The 20,172-nt window shown below is 49.4% G+C and overlaps 5 protein-coding genes across 5 annotated transcripts; 3 read left to right on the top strand and 2 right to left on the bottom strand.

The window, feature by feature from the left end:
• Nucleotides 1-633: 633 nt before the first annotated feature.
• On the top strand, nucleotides 634-2,530 carry FTJAE_2150 (protoporphyrinogen oxidase; the record flags this gene model as incomplete). Its single annotated transcript, XM_037348315.1, has 3 exons — nucleotides 634-1,092; nucleotides 1,149-1,751; nucleotides 1,805-2,530. The coding sequence occupies 3 exons, from the start codon at nucleotides 634-636 to the stop codon at nucleotides 2,528-2,530; spliced, it is 1,788 nt and encodes a 595-aa protein (XP_037210747.1).
• Nucleotides 2,531-2,921: 391 nt separating this feature from the next.
• On the bottom strand, nucleotides 2,922-6,087 carry FTJAE_2151 (mediator of RNA polymerase II transcription subunit 14; the record flags this gene model as incomplete). The annotated part of the gene is made up of 3 exons (XM_037348316.1): nucleotides 2,922-4,311; nucleotides 4,369-5,555; nucleotides 5,608-6,087. 3 exons carry the CDS (start codon nucleotides 6,085-6,087, stop codon nucleotides 2,922-2,924), a joined length of 3,057 nt encoding a protein of 1,018 aa, XP_037210748.1.
• Nucleotides 6,088-6,649: 562 nt separating this feature from the next.
• Nucleotides 6,650-9,027, bottom strand: FTJAE_2152 (glucose-6-phosphate 1-dehydrogenase; the record flags this gene model as incomplete). Its single annotated transcript, XM_037348317.1, has 7 exons — nucleotides 6,650-6,701; nucleotides 7,114-7,225; nucleotides 7,275-8,214; nucleotides 8,266-8,610; nucleotides 8,666-8,686; nucleotides 8,761-8,833; nucleotides 9,020-9,027. The coding sequence occupies 7 exons, from the start codon at nucleotides 9,025-9,027 to the stop codon at nucleotides 6,650-6,652; spliced, it is 1,551 nt and encodes a 516-aa protein (XP_037210749.1).
• Nucleotides 9,028-11,910: 2,883 nt separating this feature from the next.
• On the top strand, nucleotides 11,911-12,636 carry FTJAE_2153 (RPL33B; the record flags this gene model as incomplete). Its single annotated transcript, XM_037348318.1, has 4 exons — nucleotides 11,911-11,992; nucleotides 12,049-12,058; nucleotides 12,225-12,478; nucleotides 12,539-12,636. The coding sequence occupies 4 exons, from the start codon at nucleotides 11,911-11,913 to the stop codon at nucleotides 12,634-12,636; spliced, it is 444 nt and encodes a 147-aa protein (XP_037210750.1).
• Nucleotides 12,637-18,279: 5,643 nt separating this feature from the next.
• Nucleotides 18,280-19,620, top strand: FTJAE_2154 (uncharacterized protein; the record flags this gene model as incomplete). The annotated part of the gene is made up of 4 exons (XM_037348319.1): nucleotides 18,280-18,559; nucleotides 18,625-18,708; nucleotides 18,761-18,877; nucleotides 18,929-19,620. 4 exons carry the CDS (start codon nucleotides 18,280-18,282, stop codon nucleotides 19,618-19,620), a joined length of 1,173 nt encoding a protein of 390 aa, XP_037210751.1.
• Between the last annotated feature and the right edge of the window lie 552 nt (nucleotides 19,621-20,172).

Below are 20,172 nucleotides of genomic sequence, written 5' to 3' on the forward strand. Positions count from 1 at the left end.
ACCCATGGCCAAAGTCCCTAGAAGCTGAGGGACGGCAAATATGCGGCCTTGATGAACAGAAAAGCTGTGCATGAAGGACATGTACTTTTACGGTTGCTTTGTAATGTCTGTGGCCGATGTGGCAGAGCATGGAAGGGCGTTTGGGGGTTTGGTAATACTTGGTTGTGTTTTGAAGCAGCCCAAGCCATCTTGTTTAGTATCATATACATAGAGTGGAGGCCAAGAAGCAAAAGAAAAGGCCGATAGATTGCGCATCATGATACTTCAAAGCGGTATGCGCGATGGGGAGAATGAAAACAACGGGTTTCATGGCTACTACAATGATTGTTTCCCGGCCACATGTGACATCGTAATTTCTCATACTTGGTAACTAAAGAAAGAAAAAGACTTTTGTATATGAATTCAGAACAGCTAGAATTCTAACCTCAACCTGCCTTGTAGTACCTATGATACTGGTACCTGGGTAGTCTTTCTCCGCGGTGTTGATGACGCACACGGAAGAATGCCGGCTCATGGCGCGGGACCCTTGGTTCAACACTCCACCATCTTTCGATCTTCCTCTTTCTCGTAACATACATACACTCGCCCATACTCATGCTCAGCACCTCGGCCATGATCAATTGATCTCTAGCAATGAGTCGCCGTCGAGCAGAATCTACGGCTGTAGCTCTCCTGAGCTCACCAGCGAAATCTCACCTCCAACTGCCCCTCCGACGTCTCGGTGGCATCCGCAGCCTCAGCACAAGCTCGGCACTGACTCGGCGACGACCCATTGTCGCCTGCAATTATACCCAGTCCTTCAACAATGGGCGTACATTTGTGTCGCAGGCGAAGGACGCGAATATCGCAGTCTTGGGAGGCGGATTGACCGGTCTCACGGCCGTATACTACCTCGCAAAGAAGCTCCCCTCGACGGCCAAGATTACATTATACGAATCGAGCGATAGATTGGGAGGATGGATCAAGACAGATAGAGTCCCCGTCGATATTGAGGGGAAGAGTGGTACCTTGTCCTTTGAGCGCGGTGCTCGGTCGTTGTCTTCTCTGGTTGGCAACACATTTCGCTTCGACGACCTTGTTCTCTACGATCTGGTGAGAACATTTGCTGCAGCACCAAAAGAACGCCCCGTTAACATGCCACACTCTAGGCTCTCGATCTTGGACTCGCTATCAACTCCCCTAGTCAACAGCCACGATACATCTACTACCCAGATCATCTCGTTCCCACGCCGCCCAATATTAGTATCATTGATATACTCCGTGAGCCGCTCTACCTTGAGATAATCGGTGCCAGTCTTGGACTGGGTATCAACTCTTTGCGCAAGAGAACTCTCCCTTCCAAGGACTACTCGGTATCTGAATGGCTCTACGCCGTGAGCAACAGTCGAAAGGGCATAGGTAACTTGGCTTCAGCCATGATGCATGGTATCTATGGCGGTGATATCCACAAGCTGAGCGCTCGCTGTGTTCTGGATCGCTTGTATTGGGGCTGGTACCTGCCAAACCCCGGCTTGTCGGTGCGTCCTATGCCTGTGGCTGAGCAGGCTCTCCTCGAAACCCTGGGCCAGGACAAGCAGATTCAGAAGATGGCCCTGGAGCCAAGGAGTGCGCTGGTGGACTTTGGTGACAAGGGCATGGAGTCGCTGCCTCAAGCTCTATCTGCTGCCCTGCGGGAGCAGCCGAATATCACTATAAAAACCGGCGAGGCCGTGCAGGATGTCGTTTACAATAAAGCTAACCAGCAAGTTCATGTAAGATATCTTCCCCCTATAGCCTGGTCGACGTTCCTAACAGCATATGTCAGATTACAAGTTCCAACGCCAAGAACAAGTCCAACCACAACTCCAAGGTATACGATAAGGTCATCTCAACGCTATCTGCACAAGACATTGCTCGTCTCGCAGGAGACAAACTCCCTTCGCTCTCAACAGCACACTCCGTCTCTGTCATGACTGTCAACATCTGGTTCCCTCAAGAAAATCTGAAGCCTCCCGGTTTCGGCTATCTCATCCCCAACTCCGTGGCCCCTGAGCTTAACCCTGAGCACGCTCTCGGTGTCTTTTTTGATTCGGACGTTCAGACTCGCTCCAAGGATGAACCCGCTGGTACCAAGCTCTTCGTCCTCATGGGCGGCCACTACTACGATCGTCCTGATGTCACCCCCCCTACTGAGGAAGAGGCCATTATCCAAGCTCGCAATCTGCTCGAGCGTCATCTCGGCATCCCACGCGATGCTCCCGCTTATGCCACGGCCAATTTTGCTAGAGAGTGCATCCCTCAGCACTATGTTGGCCACCAGGATCGCCTGAAGGCTGCGCACACCGAGTTAACACAGAACTTTGGCGGGCGACTTGCTGTCGCTGGTGGTTCATTTACTCGCATTGGTGCTGTTGCCAGCCTGCGCGCCGGCTATGATGCTGCCACGGCGGCGAAGAAGGGCCTTGAAGCGACGGGCTTGGAGTATCTTAACGACATTCAGCAATTTTCTGTCGTTGCAACTTCGCATATCCCTGTGCGACATTTTAAGTAGCAGGGAATAATGCATGTATATGCCTTGGTGATGGGACAAGGCCAGAGGTATTTAGAACGGAAAAGCGAATGCATATTGGGACAAAAAGCTGCATTATCACTTGAGGAGCAATAGAAAGACATAGGCCACTTCTTGCAGCGAGATGCAATATACGTCAAATCATCTACAATAATGTCTACTCAATCCACGGTTTTATTAGCCTGAACCGTATTCAATATAATGGTATTCAGTGTTCATATAGAGGTATCATTAAGCTATCGCAAAAACACTCATCCGCTTTGTTTAAACCCTCCATTTCGCCGCTCGTCTAATGATGATAATAAAAAAGAAGCCCCTCCGACACCATGGTTGATGGAAATTAAGCTCGTCGTAATATGCGAAGCGTGTTGTTTTACTCCAAGATGACCAATTCTGAGTTGTTTTGGAAAGTCGGGCCAGCCAGTGGCCGGATAGCTTCGTCGATGGCTAGAAGAAGGCCAATGATGCCATTCTCTGGTCGGCCTGCTGCTCCAGTGACAAGACCGCGCCAGTTATCCCCCTTCCCATCCCAAACGGGCTTGAGTGCTGCAGAAAATTCATCGTTTGAAGGCCAGCCGCCGGAGGGGATCTTCCGCTCGATATGCCACCATGGCTCGCCTCGACGCTGCTTGATCTGGCCGAGGAATGTGATGCTGCGCTGTACCTGTTTGTTACCGGCGCCAGTGTCGGCAAGGAGGTACTCAAATGACATCTCATCCGTTGAATTCATTACAAACTTGAACCGTCCCTGACGACGGGCTTCGATATCGGACCATGCCTCCCTGATCTTCTTGAAGGCTTCCATGGTTGGTAGGGACACGGGGAGCCAGTCCATAAGAGCCCCAATACCATTGGCACCATTGACAAGCTTTTGCATCAAATCAGTGACTGGAAGATGAGGATTGGTCTCCTGCACCTGGATGTCAATATCATTGTTGGAGAGGTCCAGTGCCACTCTCCAGAGGCGCGAGGCTTCGGCGTTCTCGACCGCCTGTGATGCTGGAGGCCCATAAGAGAAAGTCACCTCCTTCAAACTCACTGACTCGGCCTTGATAAAGCCCCTCGCCTTATCCAATGATTCAAAGAAGCTGACAAACCGATCCACGGCTTTGACCCGAGCCTTGAGGTTCTCCAAGATAGATCGTCCGATATTTGAACGCATCCTTAAGCAAAATTCGCCTGTACGCGCTTCCCAAGAGACATCGCGACCAACCATGTGGCCCTTGAGCATGACGAACTTGGCGGGTTTGCGGACCTTGATGATAGCATCGGAAACGCACATGAAAGAAACATCTGAGATGGGACCACCTGCACCAGAGGCTTCTTTGTCGACAGGCTCTACACCCTTAAACCTGATTGAGACAATATCGTGCGCCCATGGTTGCCTGGTAGAAATGCCCGATGTGGAAGCTGTTGGCGCAACTGGTCCAAGCCTAGAGGTCTCTGGACCAGTGTTGGACTCATCTGCAGCGTTTGCATTATCCTTCTCCGCCATGTTGAAGACCATGGATGGGAAGATGTCTGAGAGAGAGATTTCGAGGGTCGGGAGTCGGACCTGCTGGGGAAGAGACCAGTTTCTTGTGTCTTGCAGTAGGAACTTGATGTTGTGCCGATACAGCTCGTGTTGGTCCACTGCCTGAGCAATCATGCCGGTCGCGAACAGGGTTAGGTTGTTCCAGAACTCATCTTCAAGATGAGGATAGCCCTTGTTAAGAGGAAGCTTCGATGACAAGCGATTCGACTGTCCATTTGCATTGCGGCTGCTATCAAACATGTTAGTGCATCGCAAACACAGCTATTGGTACTTTATCCCAACTTACACATCGACAAGCCACCACGCATCCCCGCTCGGACTCAGCATGACCATAACGAACCAGTTTGGGTCCCAGCCAGTCCTCTGAAGCCAAATCGTCTTGGTCCATTCGCGGGTATTGGTCAAAGATCTCAACTCATCCTTGGTCATAGAACTCTTCTTGGTAGTCCAGCCTGCCGTGCTTCCACGGCGAATAAGTTCATCTTCCATGACTCCACATCTCACATTCTCCAAGCATGCTGCACCGTCATCCGCCGGATTCTTTCCATTATTCAATAAATGCTCATGTTGAATGGTGAACTTCGAATGAGGCTTGACAGCGAAAACACCAGTTGTAGGTTCCACAAGCAAGGATGCGCTATCTTTGTAACCGACCTGCATACTTAAAAATGAGGTCGCTGGATCATCGTGAGAGATGTTCAAAATCATGGCAGCATCTCGATTTTGGAAACGAGGGAAGGCCTGTAATCTGTTGTGTATGCTACCCAAAAGGAATTCAACATGACGGCCAATGACCGTCTTCAGAAGAGTCTCGGCTGATAAATTGTCGGCATCGAAAGTGATCTTCGTGTCCTTCACTTCCTTGTTGTCTCGATACCATTTAGCCGTCAAGTGACTTGACGACTTGGGATCAGGTTGGCCGTTGGGCTTCCGGCCGCTATTGACGGCGATTAGGATCCAACTCTTCGGACTACCAAGCTGTGTGCGCGACGTCCAATATTGAATTGCCAGCGCTCGATTAAGTGGCTCGACCTTGAGGGTTCCCGTCCATGAACCTCTGCTAAGTTGAGTTGCTTGTCTCTTGAGCTCGTTGAGCTTATGTGTGAGGACCAGTTCGTGAAGGAATTGATAGCAGCCTAATAGTCCGTCTTTGCTGAGGATATCATTTACCTGCCCCTCTAGGTAATTCTTTAGACCGTCGGGAATCGAGGATGCTGCTGGCTCAAAAGCGAACCGGAAGTCGATGAACCAAAACTGTTTCTCGAAGTCTTCGTCTGCGATTGTGAGATCAACCTCGAATTCTCCCGCAACTTTGAATGTTACTCGGCCGGAATCGATATCGTAGTTTCTGAAGTGATATGGGATCTTGTCGAAATCTTCGAGGTTAAGTCGCAATGATAGTTGGGTATCGAGATCGCTGATCCATTGAATTTGTTCCTGTCGTGTTAGGGGTGGTGGCTCGATATACGAGAGCTGGTAGCAAGGTCAGCTTGATCGCCTTTATCTCGCGATGCGCAAAACCTACATCAGGCATCCAAGCGGCCTCTCCAGTTGACAGTACCTGGAGGGCTGTTTTCAGATCAGGGCTTGGCATTCTCGCAAATGTTAAATCCCTTTTGACGTGACCCATAACATCCAGTGCTCCGGAGAACAAGACCTCTTGCCCTTGGAGGTGAAATCTCAGGTCAATAAGCTTGCTAACCATGTCGGCTTTCCGACTCCATTCTGTAATCACGAGCGCTTTAACCCATTTCCGATGCTCCCTCATAGCAAAGTTCAGTATCGATGTCTTCTTGGCAATATTCTCGCCAGATCCGTCTTCGATGTCGCTGCTCGGTACTGTCGAGTTTCCATTCATGGCGGCAGTAGGCAAAGGCATCTTTGCCAGTGCGGCAATCTGATCTTGGAGCGCATTGTGAGTCGATTGCGCGAGTCGCGTAAGAACCTTGGAGAGTGGTATGTAGCCCTGAGTGATGTGGACTATTTCGCCGGCAGGATCGCTCATCCTGGAGGAGTGGGTGGTTGGTTGTAGTTGTTGATATCAGGGCGAGGTAGATGGCGAGAAGTCTTCAAAGCCGCTGGGATAACGAATGAAGACCTGCCAGGTCATGTGAAAAGGTGCGCGCACGAATCATACATAAGGCTGTATAGTTTGGCGCCGTGGATTATATAAATATTTTTTCCGTGAAGGATCGTCTGTGTGCGAGGTGTCGTTTCGTCGGGTGAATCGTTTGTTCGCTTTTGGAGGAGTCTTGATTGTTGCTTCGTTTGGCCAAGCGCTCGACACGCCTAGTCATGTGATAGGCCAGCACAAAGACTTTGGGGGCACAGTCAAGGTTGCATAATCAGTTATGCACGGATTCATTAAATTCACCATCATCAGTTTGGAAAATAAGGAGCGCTTCAATCGCAAGGTAGATTTTGTGCTTAGTTTATTTGGCACATACAATATGTTTTTTCTTATTTAAAAAAAAAAAAAAAAAAAAAACAATGGTGAGAAGACATACATCAGCATTGATGCGCCTCCGTAATATCCATGATGTCTTCATGCAAGCCAACCATGTCTTTCAACCCTTTGGTCTCTGAACATCTGTGGCGTCGACGGCCCAAAACCACAGCCTATAAGTAGTGGCAAGGGTGCATATCAAGAGCCTTGGTATCATAGCTACAAAGTTATTCATATCCCAAACTAGGAATCATCAATTCAAGATTTAAATAGAAATTTTTATTTGATTGAGCGATTCGTAAGCCATGAGCCAATCCCCCAATGTGAACGCATCTAAAAAAGTTCCCAGAAGCAAGTGCCCATCATTATGTCGCAAAAGTTACGACAACAGTTTCCATCGTTTTTTTATATAAAGTAAATCATTGATTGGTGTTTTGTTGCCTCGCCAGGTTTGGATATCATTGTCCGAAATCGGTCGTGACTCTGCCATTGTCGGGGAGGCGTTATTAGCTACGAGAATTAGCAAACTGCTTCTGTATGTCGTCGCACCCGGATAGCCTACAGGATGCAAGTTATCAAACTTACAACTTGTTAGGAGCAGCAGCATTGGTTGTTGGCCACTGGTAACCAGCAGCGTCGCTGAACTTGTAACCGTAAGAGGAGGTGAAGTCGTCCAGAACAGCAGGGCCACGAGAACCTATTAACAATGTAAGTAAAACTCAGCAAGCCTCGCATTAGAAACATACCGTAAGGGTATTCCATGGGAATAATCTCCTTGTTGTCATCAAGATAGTGGAGGAGAGGGGTGAAGATGCGCCAACTGGCGTCGAGCTCGTCGTCACGGACAAAGTTGGACTGGTCACCCTTCAAGCAGTCAAGGACAAGCGACTCGTATGCCTCGGGGATTTTGAGGTCGGAGAATCGTCGTCGATAGGTGAGATCCAGCTCGGTAACAACAGTTTGCATGCTGAGACCAGGTAGCTTAGAGTTCATCTTGATATAGACACTCTCATTGGGCTGAATGCGCATAACAAGCTCGTTTCGGGGAATGTCCTTAAAGATACCCGATGTGACGTCCTTGAACTGGATTCGGATCTCGGTCTTCTGCTCATTGAGAGCCTTTCCGGCCTTCATAATGAAAGGTACGCCGTCCCAGCGCTCGTTCTTGATGTAGGCAACGAGTGCACAGAACGTGGGGCATCTCGAGTCCTTGGGGACAGTGTCATCCTCACGGTAGGCGGGCTTACTACCGTCAAGAGACTTGCCGTACTGGCCAATGATGACGTTCTTGGGCTCAATGGCTGGAATGGCACGGAGAACGCGAACCTTTTCATCACGGATGTCCTCGGCGTTGAAAGAAATGGGCCTCTCCATAGCCAAGAGAGTGAGGACCTGGAGGAGATGGTTCTGCATGACATCACGAACGATACCGAACTCGTCAAAGTAGCCACCGCGGCCCTCGGTGCCGAAGGGCTCCTTGAAGGTGATCTGGACGTTGTCGATGTGGTGTCGGTTCCATGTAGCGCCGAGGAAAGAGTTGCCAAATCTGAGGATCAGAATGTTCTTGACCATCTCCTTGCCAAGGTAGTGGTCAATTCGGAACAGCTCCTGCTCGTTCCAATCAGGCTCGAGTGACTTTTGAAGCTCCCGGGAGCTGGCAAGGTCCTTGCCGAAGGGCTTCTCAACCTGTGGGGATGGTTAGCCAACCTTTGCCATGACGAGGGTATTTTCACTCACAATCACACGCGCGACACCGTTCTTGGGGTAGCAAATCTTCTTCAGATGCTGTGAAACAATGGTGAAGACACTGGGGGGCAGCGCCATGTAGAAAAGACGGTGGTTCTCGGGGCGGCCCTGCTCAACCTCCTGGAGGTGCTGCTCCAAACCCTGGAACGACTCATCCTTGTCGTACTGACCCGAGACGTAGGTGCAAAGCCCGGCGAACTCCTCAAGTTGCTGCTCAGTCTCCTTTGTGGGTGTCTTTATGTATGACTTGATGCGTCGAATGTATTCATCGTGATCCATCTTGGTGCGGGCATATCCGACAATCTTGACATCCTTGGGCAGGAACTGGTTTCGATACTGAGGCCGTGTTAGTCGAGAGAAGAGCGCTCTGTCGAATGGACATGTCACTTACAAGACCGAAAAGCGCAGGGTACTATCATGCAGCAAAATCAAACATGTTAGCACAAGCACATCGGTATGTGAGGGGCAGTTGGGGGAGCTCCCCACCGTCTTCTTTTTCGCCAGATCACCAGAAGCGCCGAGCACGACGATTGTCGTGTTCTGCTTGAGCTCCATGCATCTAGAGGGAAACTGCATCAGTAAAGAGGTTTTTTTTTTATTCACTCGTGTTGTTCAGACATTGAGGCCTGAGGACACGCGATCGTATCGCAAAACGCTCAGCTCAGCGCGAGCATGATAGCTCGCAGCTAAAGCGCAAAGTCATGGTGGGGGTTTTTGGAAGTTGATGGTTGAGGGGAGTACCTACGGATCCATTGTTGAGGTTCAAGTATGGACTGGGGAACGAGATACAACACAGAAGGGAATGAGGATGAGCTGTACAAGACAAAGGGGATAGTGGAGGAAGTATGAGAGAGATCTGGAAGATGGAAATGGAAACGGAAAAGGTGACGAGGTTTTGGGGCCTGGCCAGGAAGGTTTTATGACGACGGGAGCGTCCAATGCCCGCCGCAGACCTGAGCACAGCAGCTGGGGAAGCTAAGGTAACAATCCAAATCCATCCACCTTCATCGATAGGTGGGATCCCTGCGTGAGCGATGGGGCTATGATGCAGTCGGGTCCCTAAAATCCAGAAGTGAATGTCCCTAAAAAAGAGTGTGTGGATAAAAGAGTGTAGGTCCGTACACCGAGGGAGTGAGTTACTTGACGTGGAGGTATTCACCTAACAAAGTCTTGACTGGATCCGGTGATCGGGAAGCCATGATGATGAACTTTGGCCTGGTTATAGTCATTGATGTGTACTATTATGCGATGTCCTTGCGAGGGCATCACTCATATGCACAGGTAGATAGATAAGGAGGTAGGTAGCTGTCTGTTCGTCTTGCGTAGCATAGCATAGCACAGATGTACCCAGCGGCGATTCTATCTCCGGACTCATCACAAACAACCTACCTACCTACCTAATTCACTTCTATTTTGCCTAAATTTTGCCTACCTTACCTATTTACACTTATATGGAGTCTTTTTGAACCGACACTGAGCCCATCAAATCTTCTCGCCCGGGCCAATTGCTTCAGGCGCAAGCGGTCGAATCGTTTCCGTGCTTTCGGGGCCATGCTACGCAACTCAATTGTCTGACTGGATCTGTCGCGGAGTTGACGTATGTATGGTGTTTCCACACACCTCAACCAAGCAACCTCTCTGTGTTTGCTTGTCTCAGCAATACGTAACCAATATTCTTAAGTATCAGCTCTCTCCTCCATCTCATGCCATTTTGTGATTCATGACCAGGCCCGCATCAACACAATGGCAACCGTTGATAGGACACCCAGACTTTTCCATTACACAGTTATGTGCCGTGAGCATGACGAAGCATGATGCTTCTCCAACTAAACAATCCGACTTCTTTGTCAGCTTCTCCGGCACCCCCGGGCATTGATCCCTCACCGAGTCCTGTCCGTCTTGGTTTCGGCGGCGGTGGCGGTCCCTGGATTGCCAAACCAGCGAGCCGCCTAATAAGGTAGCCAGCCCAGTGCAATTGGATTCTACCTATTCTGTCGCTCCCCCAACAGGGAGGGAGGGACACAACGAGGCCCACTGAATCTAGGTACTAACAATCTGATTATCAAGACATTGGGGTGTCGGTGTTGTTCCCGTCTTTCACACACGGAGCGTCGTCCGTTACACGATGCCACTGCCGATTCCTGAAAGTGTACTAAGCATTCTCCTGTTGCTAATCTTGGAGTAAATAGATCAGTAAGGCTCACTAATAAGAGATGACACTCAGATAGATAGTGAACCCCTCCAACTGAATCTCGTAATCCGGCGGCAAGCACGTAGATCAAAATCCGGCCTCACGGCGCAACCGCGGTGTCTCAGGATCTTCTCCATAGTTGTTAGTGATGGAAGTCTGTGACATGCAGCGCTTCGACTTGCCAGACAGATCCACTGAAGACCCCTGTAGCCAGATATGTATCACCTCGACTGAGCAACGCCCTAGGTCTGCAAGCACCGAGAAACAATCTTTTAGGCAGTCAATTAAACTCCGATCATCAGATAACCGGCCAAGAGTCCGAATCTGTTCTCTGGCTTTCCTGCCCGTAAAGGGCCAACTATTGATGAATCGTTCACTCAGTAATTACCTACCTATACAAGATGTTGACAATAATGTATAGGCCAAATACAATGTGGTTCAAGAGTGTAGGCTCACAACAAGTACTCAGTAGATAGCCGTTAGCATGCCAATTATATTACATCCTCCTCTTCACTCAACATAAAATAAAAAAGAACTCCCAATGTACAAAATGGTGAGCTCCGTCAATATCTTCGATGAGCTCATCTTGACCTGCCTTGCTCGGACACCAAATTCCGAACCACTTCGGTGCCAGGATCCACGACCGCCAACTCGGCCCCTCTCTCCCCGGTGTCGGCTTCAACTAGACCCCAAACCTTCACCAAGAAATCATTGGGGCGGAAAAGGTGAATGCAGGAAATGATTCCATGCAACTTCTAATCAAGAAGTCCGCTTAATCAAAGGTACGTAGTCAGCTATCTTGAGGGAATTTATGGCATGGTACTTGAAATATATTCTACCCAGCCACGAGAGTCAACAACATTGTTGAGATTCTCGTGTCAACGTGCCACTTGAGATCTGGAGAGAGCTTCAAATGATGGTTGACGTCCAGGCCTATCAAGGCGCAAGCTGGACCGATGGCCACTGGTTACCTCAACGCTTTACGTCCATACGTAAGGACAATTTACAAAACGATGATCATGTGAATACTGGCGTCACTTTCACCGGTTAAGAATTGTAGAAAAAAGTGTTTTACAGACACAATTGATCCTTCAGATTCGTGTCTGCCATCCAGCATCACCCTGAATATTTGCCTCCGTTGATGGTTTATTAATAAACTGCCTTACTAAGGTAGGTACCTAGGTAAGTAAGGTATCTGTCTGCAAAAAAAAAACAGAAGATCAAAATCGTGAATGCACTAGCCACAGTAGCCACTTCTTAGCCGCAAAGTGGTTTGGCACGTGATATCTAGGGTTGACGAGGAAAGTGCGATTGGCGCACCCTCCCCACTCCACAGATCAATCACCAAACACGCACCTCACCAACGCGAAGGTCTTTCGTTCAAACAATCAGCTATCTACTAACCGCAGGTTGCTTGAGAGGACGGAAGTCATACCACAGTCAAGATGCCTTCAGAAGCCGGTCACCGACGTGAGTTTATCCCGCCCGCCAGAGAAGCGACGAGCACACACACCGACTGGGGGCTCGGTTCGCAAATCTGGAAATCTGAATATCGATGAATTCGTTGCTAACTTTGCCTACAGTATACGTCAAGTGAGTAAAACCTCCTGTCAGCCAGTCTATCACGCATGCGATGTGAGAAGGATGTACTTGCCCAGACAAGTGCGCACTCTTCAGATTTTCGATATCGACATACTCCGCGAAACCACGGCACGAACACAACGAGCGATGGAATTTTGGACTGACGATTTTGGTTTAGGGGACGTCACCTGAGCTACCAGCGCTCTCGTCACACCACCCGCCCTGCTACCAGCCTGATCAAGATTGAGGGTGTTGATGACACCAACGCCGCCAAGTACGTCAACATGAGAGGAATGTTCCCAGTCGGTCTGGATACTGACATTCGTGATAGCTTCTATCTCGGCAAGAAGGTTGCTTTCGTCTACCGGGGCCAGAAGGAGATCCGCGGCACCAAGATCCGCGTGATCTGGGGCAAGGTCACCCGACCACACGGTAATTAATACTCGACTCCGTGAACGACGACACGAACAATCATCTAACTTGTCTCTGCAGGAAACTCCGGCGTCGTCCGCGCCAAGTTCACCTCCCCCCTTCCCACCAAGTCTTTCGGTGCTTCCGTTCGCGTCATGTTGTACCCTTCGTCGATATAAAAAAAGGGGCTTCGGGCTGGAGTTGGTAGTGAGGGCGGTTCTCATTTGGCTGCATTGGTCGAGGCAAGGATAAAACATGTGGCCTTGCTTTGAGGCATTGAATTCAAAAAAGACGTCAAATCCCAACCCCCGAAAAGGCTCTGCACACCTGAGCACCTTCGTCTTGATGATATAACTTCATTCCCCTTTCATGAAACGGTTGGCGGAATTCGATCTCGCCCAGGGCAGTCCACTGGGAGGGGCTTCAGCGATGGAATACTTTTTGGTGGTTGGGATTCGGGACCGGTGTTCGGCTACGGTCGTGAATAGGGTACAAGCGAATCATTGATGAATGCCAGGTCCAGGGCCTCTATTACGGCAGTATACAGCGTTCCTGAAAGCTGGATTGTGATTTGACTCGTGCGGGGAAGTTTTGAGCCATGGTCGGCGTCTTATGATGAATCGGAAACTGCTTTTGAAAACAACACTTCACAACAACCTTTGATGCCTCAACTCGTTCCGCATCCAACAGCTACAGACTCGGATACCTGCGTCGGGTTGCCTCCATGTGTCTTATGTAATGTGATACGCTGCCATATTGTTCGTAATATGCCATAACTTTGTGACCGCGTTCCACTTGCCTACTGCTTCCACCCACCTGCTAATCGTGGTCACATTGTGTATCTACGTGAATCAGCAGAGGCCCATGATCCAGATGCTTCCGCCAGATGTGGCTCGGCCAATGTACTAAAGGTAAACTTGGGGACACACAACTCGTTATTGTCACACAACCTCAGTCATGCTCAAGCGAAGTATATCACCATTGATAGATAATTACTACAATGCTTAAAGATTTGAGAAGCGTTGGACACGCTGTAGAGGGGAGTGAAAGCGAATAAAAACCCGGCATCCTTGGTCAACGATGTTCAGTTGAATATTCTATGTTCAAGACTCGTACTCGTACTACCCAGCAATATGTAGCGAACCTCGCATGCAGACGAGAGCGGCTCGACCAGTCCTCTTATATTGTCTGCATGGGGAGCTTGTAAGCTCTAGGAGAACCAGACGTAAGAAAACTGTATATTCACAACCCAACTCATTCTAAACTCTCCTTCCAGTATCGCGAAGCTGAACATTTGGCAACACCGTCGTGAGTAGAGTTTAGAGTTCAGGTAACTGAGGTATGAATTATATGTTCGGAAAGAGGAAAGGGATTTTTGTATCATGATATCAACCCAAGTATCAATATCAAGGGCCTGGTGCAGCAGTTTCACAGCATAGGATAACACATATACGAAATGCAATAGCTGTGATATCAAATATTGACCAGCCAATCGCCGTGGCAATATCCCGTCAGGGCAGATCCAATTACCTTCCACTGACAGATGCATTGGAACTTGGCGGCGGTCGGATCAACCTGTGTAAGTTTAAGCCCTACACTGTTCACATTCTCGGGAAACAAGTCGCCAGGGCGAAACCGTTGCCGTTGAAACGGGACGGGCTGGATAGAGAGTAGCCGTGGTTAATGGAAATCACTCCGAGTGTATAGAGGTCATATAACTACCGTTTCCTCCACAAACGGCGTATTTTTGACGTTCCAACCTCGAGGAGGATGGTTGTCGTTAGGCCAGCCAGCAAGCAAGCAAGCAAGATCAAAATCGTGTGCATGATAACTGCAGCTTGAGTCACTCGGGCATAGTTTCTGGATTCCGGAGGCGAGCCAAGCAAAGCAGGAACCAAACGCAGTATCATCTAGTAGCAAGAAGGATCCTTTGGCCTGTCTGGATAACGGCGCATTATGCATTATGTTGTGGCCCGGCCGGCTTTTCCGGCCAACCATGGGAATCGTGTATGGCCAATACAGGTATTTAGAGTTCGAGGCATTGTATTCAACGACGAATGTCCCGGAACAAAGAATCAAGGTTCAAATCCTATCACTCCTCGTTAGCAAGTGTGTCTCACTGGGCGGAGATGATGGGTGATAATAAACAGGGCAGACGAGAGTAGAATCGCGTCTATGTTCCAATATCATCCCTACTATCGTCAGCTCCTGAGATCTAGCCGCTAATACCTAGAGTAGGACCGCTATCATCCGCAACCTATGATAAGCCGCCGCTCTTTTTTAGCCTGCACGAAAACTCAACTTCGATCGTCTCAACTTGTTTTTTTGTTTTAGCGTCTATTTTGCAGACCCTATCTTGAAACTTGTCCCATTTGTTAGGAACACCAGTTCCATGTCACAGGATGAGCATTTTGACAATAGCAGAATGCCACACATGCAGTCCAGGTCCTCTCCTCCAGGCCTCACCTCCCTCAAAATCGGTCGGACTGGGGTATCATACCTGGGGCGGTTGGAGGGATCAAGAGTCCGGCAAGCTGACTTATTAGCAAAAAATCTATCAACTCGTGGAGGGTTGGTAGGGTGTCGTCTTTGTAGCCAAGCAACTAAACGAGCTTGGATCTTGTGTCTTATTCGCTGGGGCTTTGCATAAAAGACGACAGCAAGTTTTTCACAAAAATAGTGTTTGTGCAGCGTCCACAAGCCGAGTTGGACAAAGGGCCGATCAGAAGGAAGCATCGAGATTCAAAATGGGAACCCTCGATGTGGCTGAGCTTGCACCCGACATGATAAGTATCGGTACCGCACCGTACCATATCATGCTGGATCTATGGGCCATGTTGAAGAGACGACACCAGAGATGGTGTGTGGGTGCCACTAACACGAGATAAAACAGGGGCGAGACAACCATCGACAACGTCAAGATGACCTGGGAATTGCTGAGAGAGGCCTATAACAGGCGGTGGTTAGTTGCTATGTAGGCCTCCATTCCTAGCTCCCCAGCCTCCCCTGCTTTCCAGGAGCCTGTGCTGTCAACCAACCGACCACCCTTATACTTTAGGTACCCAACTCTAGGTTCTACTTGTAGTGCTCCCCTTGGTTGTGCTGCATTGCACCTTGGCTCGCACCACAGGCTACAGCTCAACTCAGTTCGGACAAAAATGCATCTGATCAGGTATTCATGCACAAACACGGAGCCTTAGAAGTCAAGACGTGGCATGGCATCAATAGCGCCATTCAGATGCCCATGATGGCTCTTGGCTTTAGTCGGTCGAGACCAACTTTCTGCAAATACAATAAACTACTAACGTTAGAGTGCGTACTCTGTACAGAGTGGGATACCTGACGGGATGGTACCGTCCAGTGTCTATTGGAGGAGCCATTGAGTTTAATGGCTTAGCCTCCGGCTTACGACGATGACAGTGAAAACCATAAAAGCCAACATCATGAGCTACACATGGTGGTAACTGAATCATTAGCCTCGAATGAGAATTCAAGGTACCGAACTTTGGGGCAAGCGGTTGCAACTCTGCAGCTATTATTCTCCCCTATTGGGCCACAAAGCTCCTGTATCCTCGTAAATGGTAAGCAACAGATGCAGATGTACTGTATGTATGTAGAGAGTCCGTATGCATGTCGTGGCCATCACTGCAGCAGTAGCCGGGAAGGAAGAGGAAACGACGCGTCATGACCTGGTGATCCGGTGTCTCGATACTCTCCGAGTATGGCCTAGGGAGGGCCTCTCTACCCAAGGTAGGCTCTCGTCTTCAAAGGTGCTGCTTGAGATCTGATACAAACAGTTTCGGCAGTCGTAGAGGCTCCATGTTGTAATGTTGAAGTTGTACGCGTATGCAATCGCCTCCAACTGGCCCTAGTCTGTGCATCAATTGTTCATCTATACCAATATCGGTGTGGTGTTGAGCACCAAATCGTTCCTTTGGTTGGTTTTCATAATGGAGCCGGCGAATACGGAAGCTGCGACGAAGCCGATTCCTACCAACTTAAACACGAACATCCCATCCCGACCGATGGGAAGGTGCCCTACTACTATCAGACCTTAATAGAAGCATATCACCTCACTTAAAGACCTCTTGGCCTCTGCGTAGTTTCCCCTCATTCTTCCTAAAAAGCTTCCTCACTCTTCACCAAGCAAAGTCCTCGCATCCTCACTCTCGCTTCTCTTGGTTGTCCTTCGTTTACTGGCTTTGCGCTGAAGCTATCATCGATTCGAACCCATATACAGGGGCAGATTGCTATTCAATAACCTATCAAGAACCTACCTACCTACCTAGACATCTCATCTGCGCATTCATGAGTAATTGATCAACGAGCAGGATCCCACTGTAAATCAACGCTTCCTCCTACGACTTCGACTGCACATCGGCTATCCCCAGATTTCCAACAAACTGCATCTGGCTTCGCGGTATTAGCTCGACATCCAGTCGAATCCCCAGGCTGGCTTAAACAACAATCTTCATTGCCCCCGACCTCTGAGAAATTTCCAACTCCGTTCCGTCACCTTTTTAGTGACTCGACAACACGCGAGGCCCACTATCGACTGGACCCCTGTCCATCAAAAGCGAGCACTATTAAGAGTCTCAGCAGCAAGCCACTCCGGACGATTCTTCCGATCAGTTTCAACGTGGCACGGCTCAATTCCCCTGAACTTCACGCCAGCCGACACTAGAAATTTTCTAATTAATAGTGACGTCAAGAAAGCAAAAGGAAAAAAGAAACCAAACGAGTAGTCTGCCAGGCCCAACGCAAGCACTTACGAAGCACTGGACTTGTTCGAAGATCCCTTCTCCGACGGATACCCCAACAAAGTGATAAAAAAAGATCAATCAAAGACGAAAGGGGATAAGCTCCATACTCAGGCACTGCCAAAGAGACAACAAGCAGACCAAAAAAGCGGCAGTCACTTTACGAGGATCAGCCCCCGGCACGCCGATCCCACATCATTATCACGCAGCCGCAGGCATTAGCATCAAAACGCACCCAGCGCCGCTCTAGCTTGCATTTGAACACGGCCTGATAAAGAAAATAGCGATTCGCTTTCCCACATCCCGGTCAAATTTATTGGACTATTTCACGGCCAATGACAAGGGCAAGAACTCAGTGCCTTTCTACGGATATACATCGCATCGTTCTCTTGCGTTGCTTTCCGGTTGTTCAAAATTAAAGTACCAGTCCAGGCCAAGACCACAGCGCCAACGAATGATCACATCGTCCCGCGTACGGAGTCAGAGACACCCGCAGCCACCAGCGACACATCTCACATCTCACCTCACTTTGGCTTGCAGAGTACGGTATCATCGCCTTGTCTCATTAGCCACTCGTTCTTTATAAAGCCTGTCGTACCTGGCTCTTCTCTTGCAGTGCAGGCGCCCGCCCACGAGCCATCCCCACCCCTTCCCTAAGTACCTATCTACTGGGATCTTTTCTGATACGATACGTACCCCCAAACTCCGACGCAACCGGGCCACACTATTGCTCGAAAGCCCAGCCTCTCATCACAGCCTTTCTCGCCAGCAACTCTTAATAAATCTCCACTCCCAATACATTCGTCCCAGGATCCACGATAATTCCTGCTCTTCCTTGCTAGTAGCCGTTTGGTCTGGTTTCGGTCTTTTCTCCCCGACCGCGTTGCTCCTTGCAATCTCCAGTTTCTTATCCACAATCCCCATCGCATCGGTCGATTGCCTGCAACTCTCCATCCGCCTTATCACGCTGAGACTCTAATCGCCAAGCCAGGGCCTTTCTGAGATCCATTGCGGCCAAGCACCATATCAAATAAAACAGTCGTCCCCCCAAGCGCCGCGACCATGGCTACCTCCACTGAACAATATCGCCAATATCCGCCGGCGCCGTCGAATTATCCGGTGCAGGATCATCAACAGCAGCAATATCAACAGGCTGCCCCTGTCTCGCCGCGCAAAGGTTCGCAGAATCCGCCAGCCCACAACCGAACCTTCAGCTTTCATTCTCAAAAGTCGCATAAGAGTTCTGGTAGCAAGGACTTGCAAGAAACCCACGCCGAGAAGGAAGCGAAGCGTTTACATAGCAAAGCGGATCCCACGTTAGCCATAAGCGAAGCAGAGCCATGTATGTTAGGACATCTCCTGAGTCTTACAGCTGGAAGTTGAGATCACCTGCTAATACTGCAACAGCTGCCATCGCTGCGATGATGACCGAGTCGAATTTTGCTCCTCTGCGGTCCATGCAACACAAGGATGCCTTCGGCAACTCTATCGGTGGGTAGACTCGCTAGCATAGATAACATGACACCACTGACAACTCATATAGCGGATCCCGACAAATCGAACCCAACTCGAAACAGATGGGAGCGCCCATTAGACACTATCCGTAGTTTCGAGGCCGCAATCGATGGTGGTTACTCACGCAAGTCTCTCTACCGAGCGGGTAAGTAAGATGTCTTGCATCAAATTCAATCAACTTATTAACATCGCACAGAAACGGACTCACAAGCCAACTGGAACAGGCGGAATAGTTCTTATAACAGTCAACCTCGCTTCCCTCGCGACAACTACTACAACAATCGCCCCGTTTCCTTTAAACCGGAGAACCAATTTGAGAATGGCTCTACCCGAAGCAACTATTTCGATGGGCAAGCTTATAGCAATGGCTTTGGCACTGGTCCATCTCGGCAACGGATGTCTAGAATGCAGTCAGAGCCACAGTACCAGAGCGGCCACGATCAGAATATCTATCCTCTCCCCCACAAGGACCGATCATACGAGACGGTGACTTCTGCTGCGGGTAGTGGCAATTCGGATCACGCAGGGTATCAGACAGACCCTACGAGCAGCGACAACAGCTCAATCGATCGGACGATGCCGGCTAAGCGCCGCGAGCCATTCAATGAGTATGCATCCGGCTCATATCAGCCTCAGCAGCCATACCAGTCACGCCCTTGGCCAGCATCTGGTTCTGGGGTGAACAATGAGGGACAACCTCAAGCACCACCACCTTCGCATTCGCAACCTCCTATGACACAGGGTCAGGCCTCGATTCCACCACAGAAACAGAAGAATACCCTTTTAAGGAGGACATCAACTCTACAGTCAACACACCAACCTCAACAAACAGCTGGCGGGGACAAGCGCAAGAGTTGGTTTTCTCGTAGATTCAGCAAAAACTCTTGAAGAACCGACGGCTCAGGAATGACTATCAACGTTTGACACGTACACGAAACAAACCTTATTATGCAACTACTTTCATTTGTCGATACCCGTTTTCTTTGATATTCAACGTCGAATGGCACAATCGAACAGTACCTGAAGCGCCTGTACTATTCGACGGATTTTGCGATGGACCCCTGGAGTATGCTGCCATGCCTCGTGATTCGTCCCTCTTGTAGGGCAGAGCAGCAGATACTGTTTAACTTGGGTCAGATTGGTTTACAGCTGTGACGATACGGTTTGTTTTTCCCTATGGAATAAGGCGAAGCACTTGAGTTTTATTACGGAATGGTACATTAGCAAACGGAACTGTACGAGGCGTTGGCAGGTTAGGCCTTGTGTAGTCAACCCTTTTGAGGGTATCCTTGACGAGCAGGGCAGAGGATGGATCTACCACCACGATCATCATTAATTATACTCACAATTAAGACGTACATAGCATATACACGTGGCTGTAGAGGTCATCCAGACATGATGGTCGGCCCAAGGTAGCGAGGCATGGTCATGAAGATGACG

Source organism: Fusarium tjaetaba (assembly GCF_013396195.1).
Source record: "Fusarium tjaetaba strain NRRL 66243 chromosome Unknown NRRL66243_c0000039, whole genome shotgun sequence".
Classification (NCBI taxonomy): Eukaryota; Fungi; Ascomycota; class Sordariomycetes; order Hypocreales; family Nectriaceae; genus Fusarium; species Fusarium tjaetaba.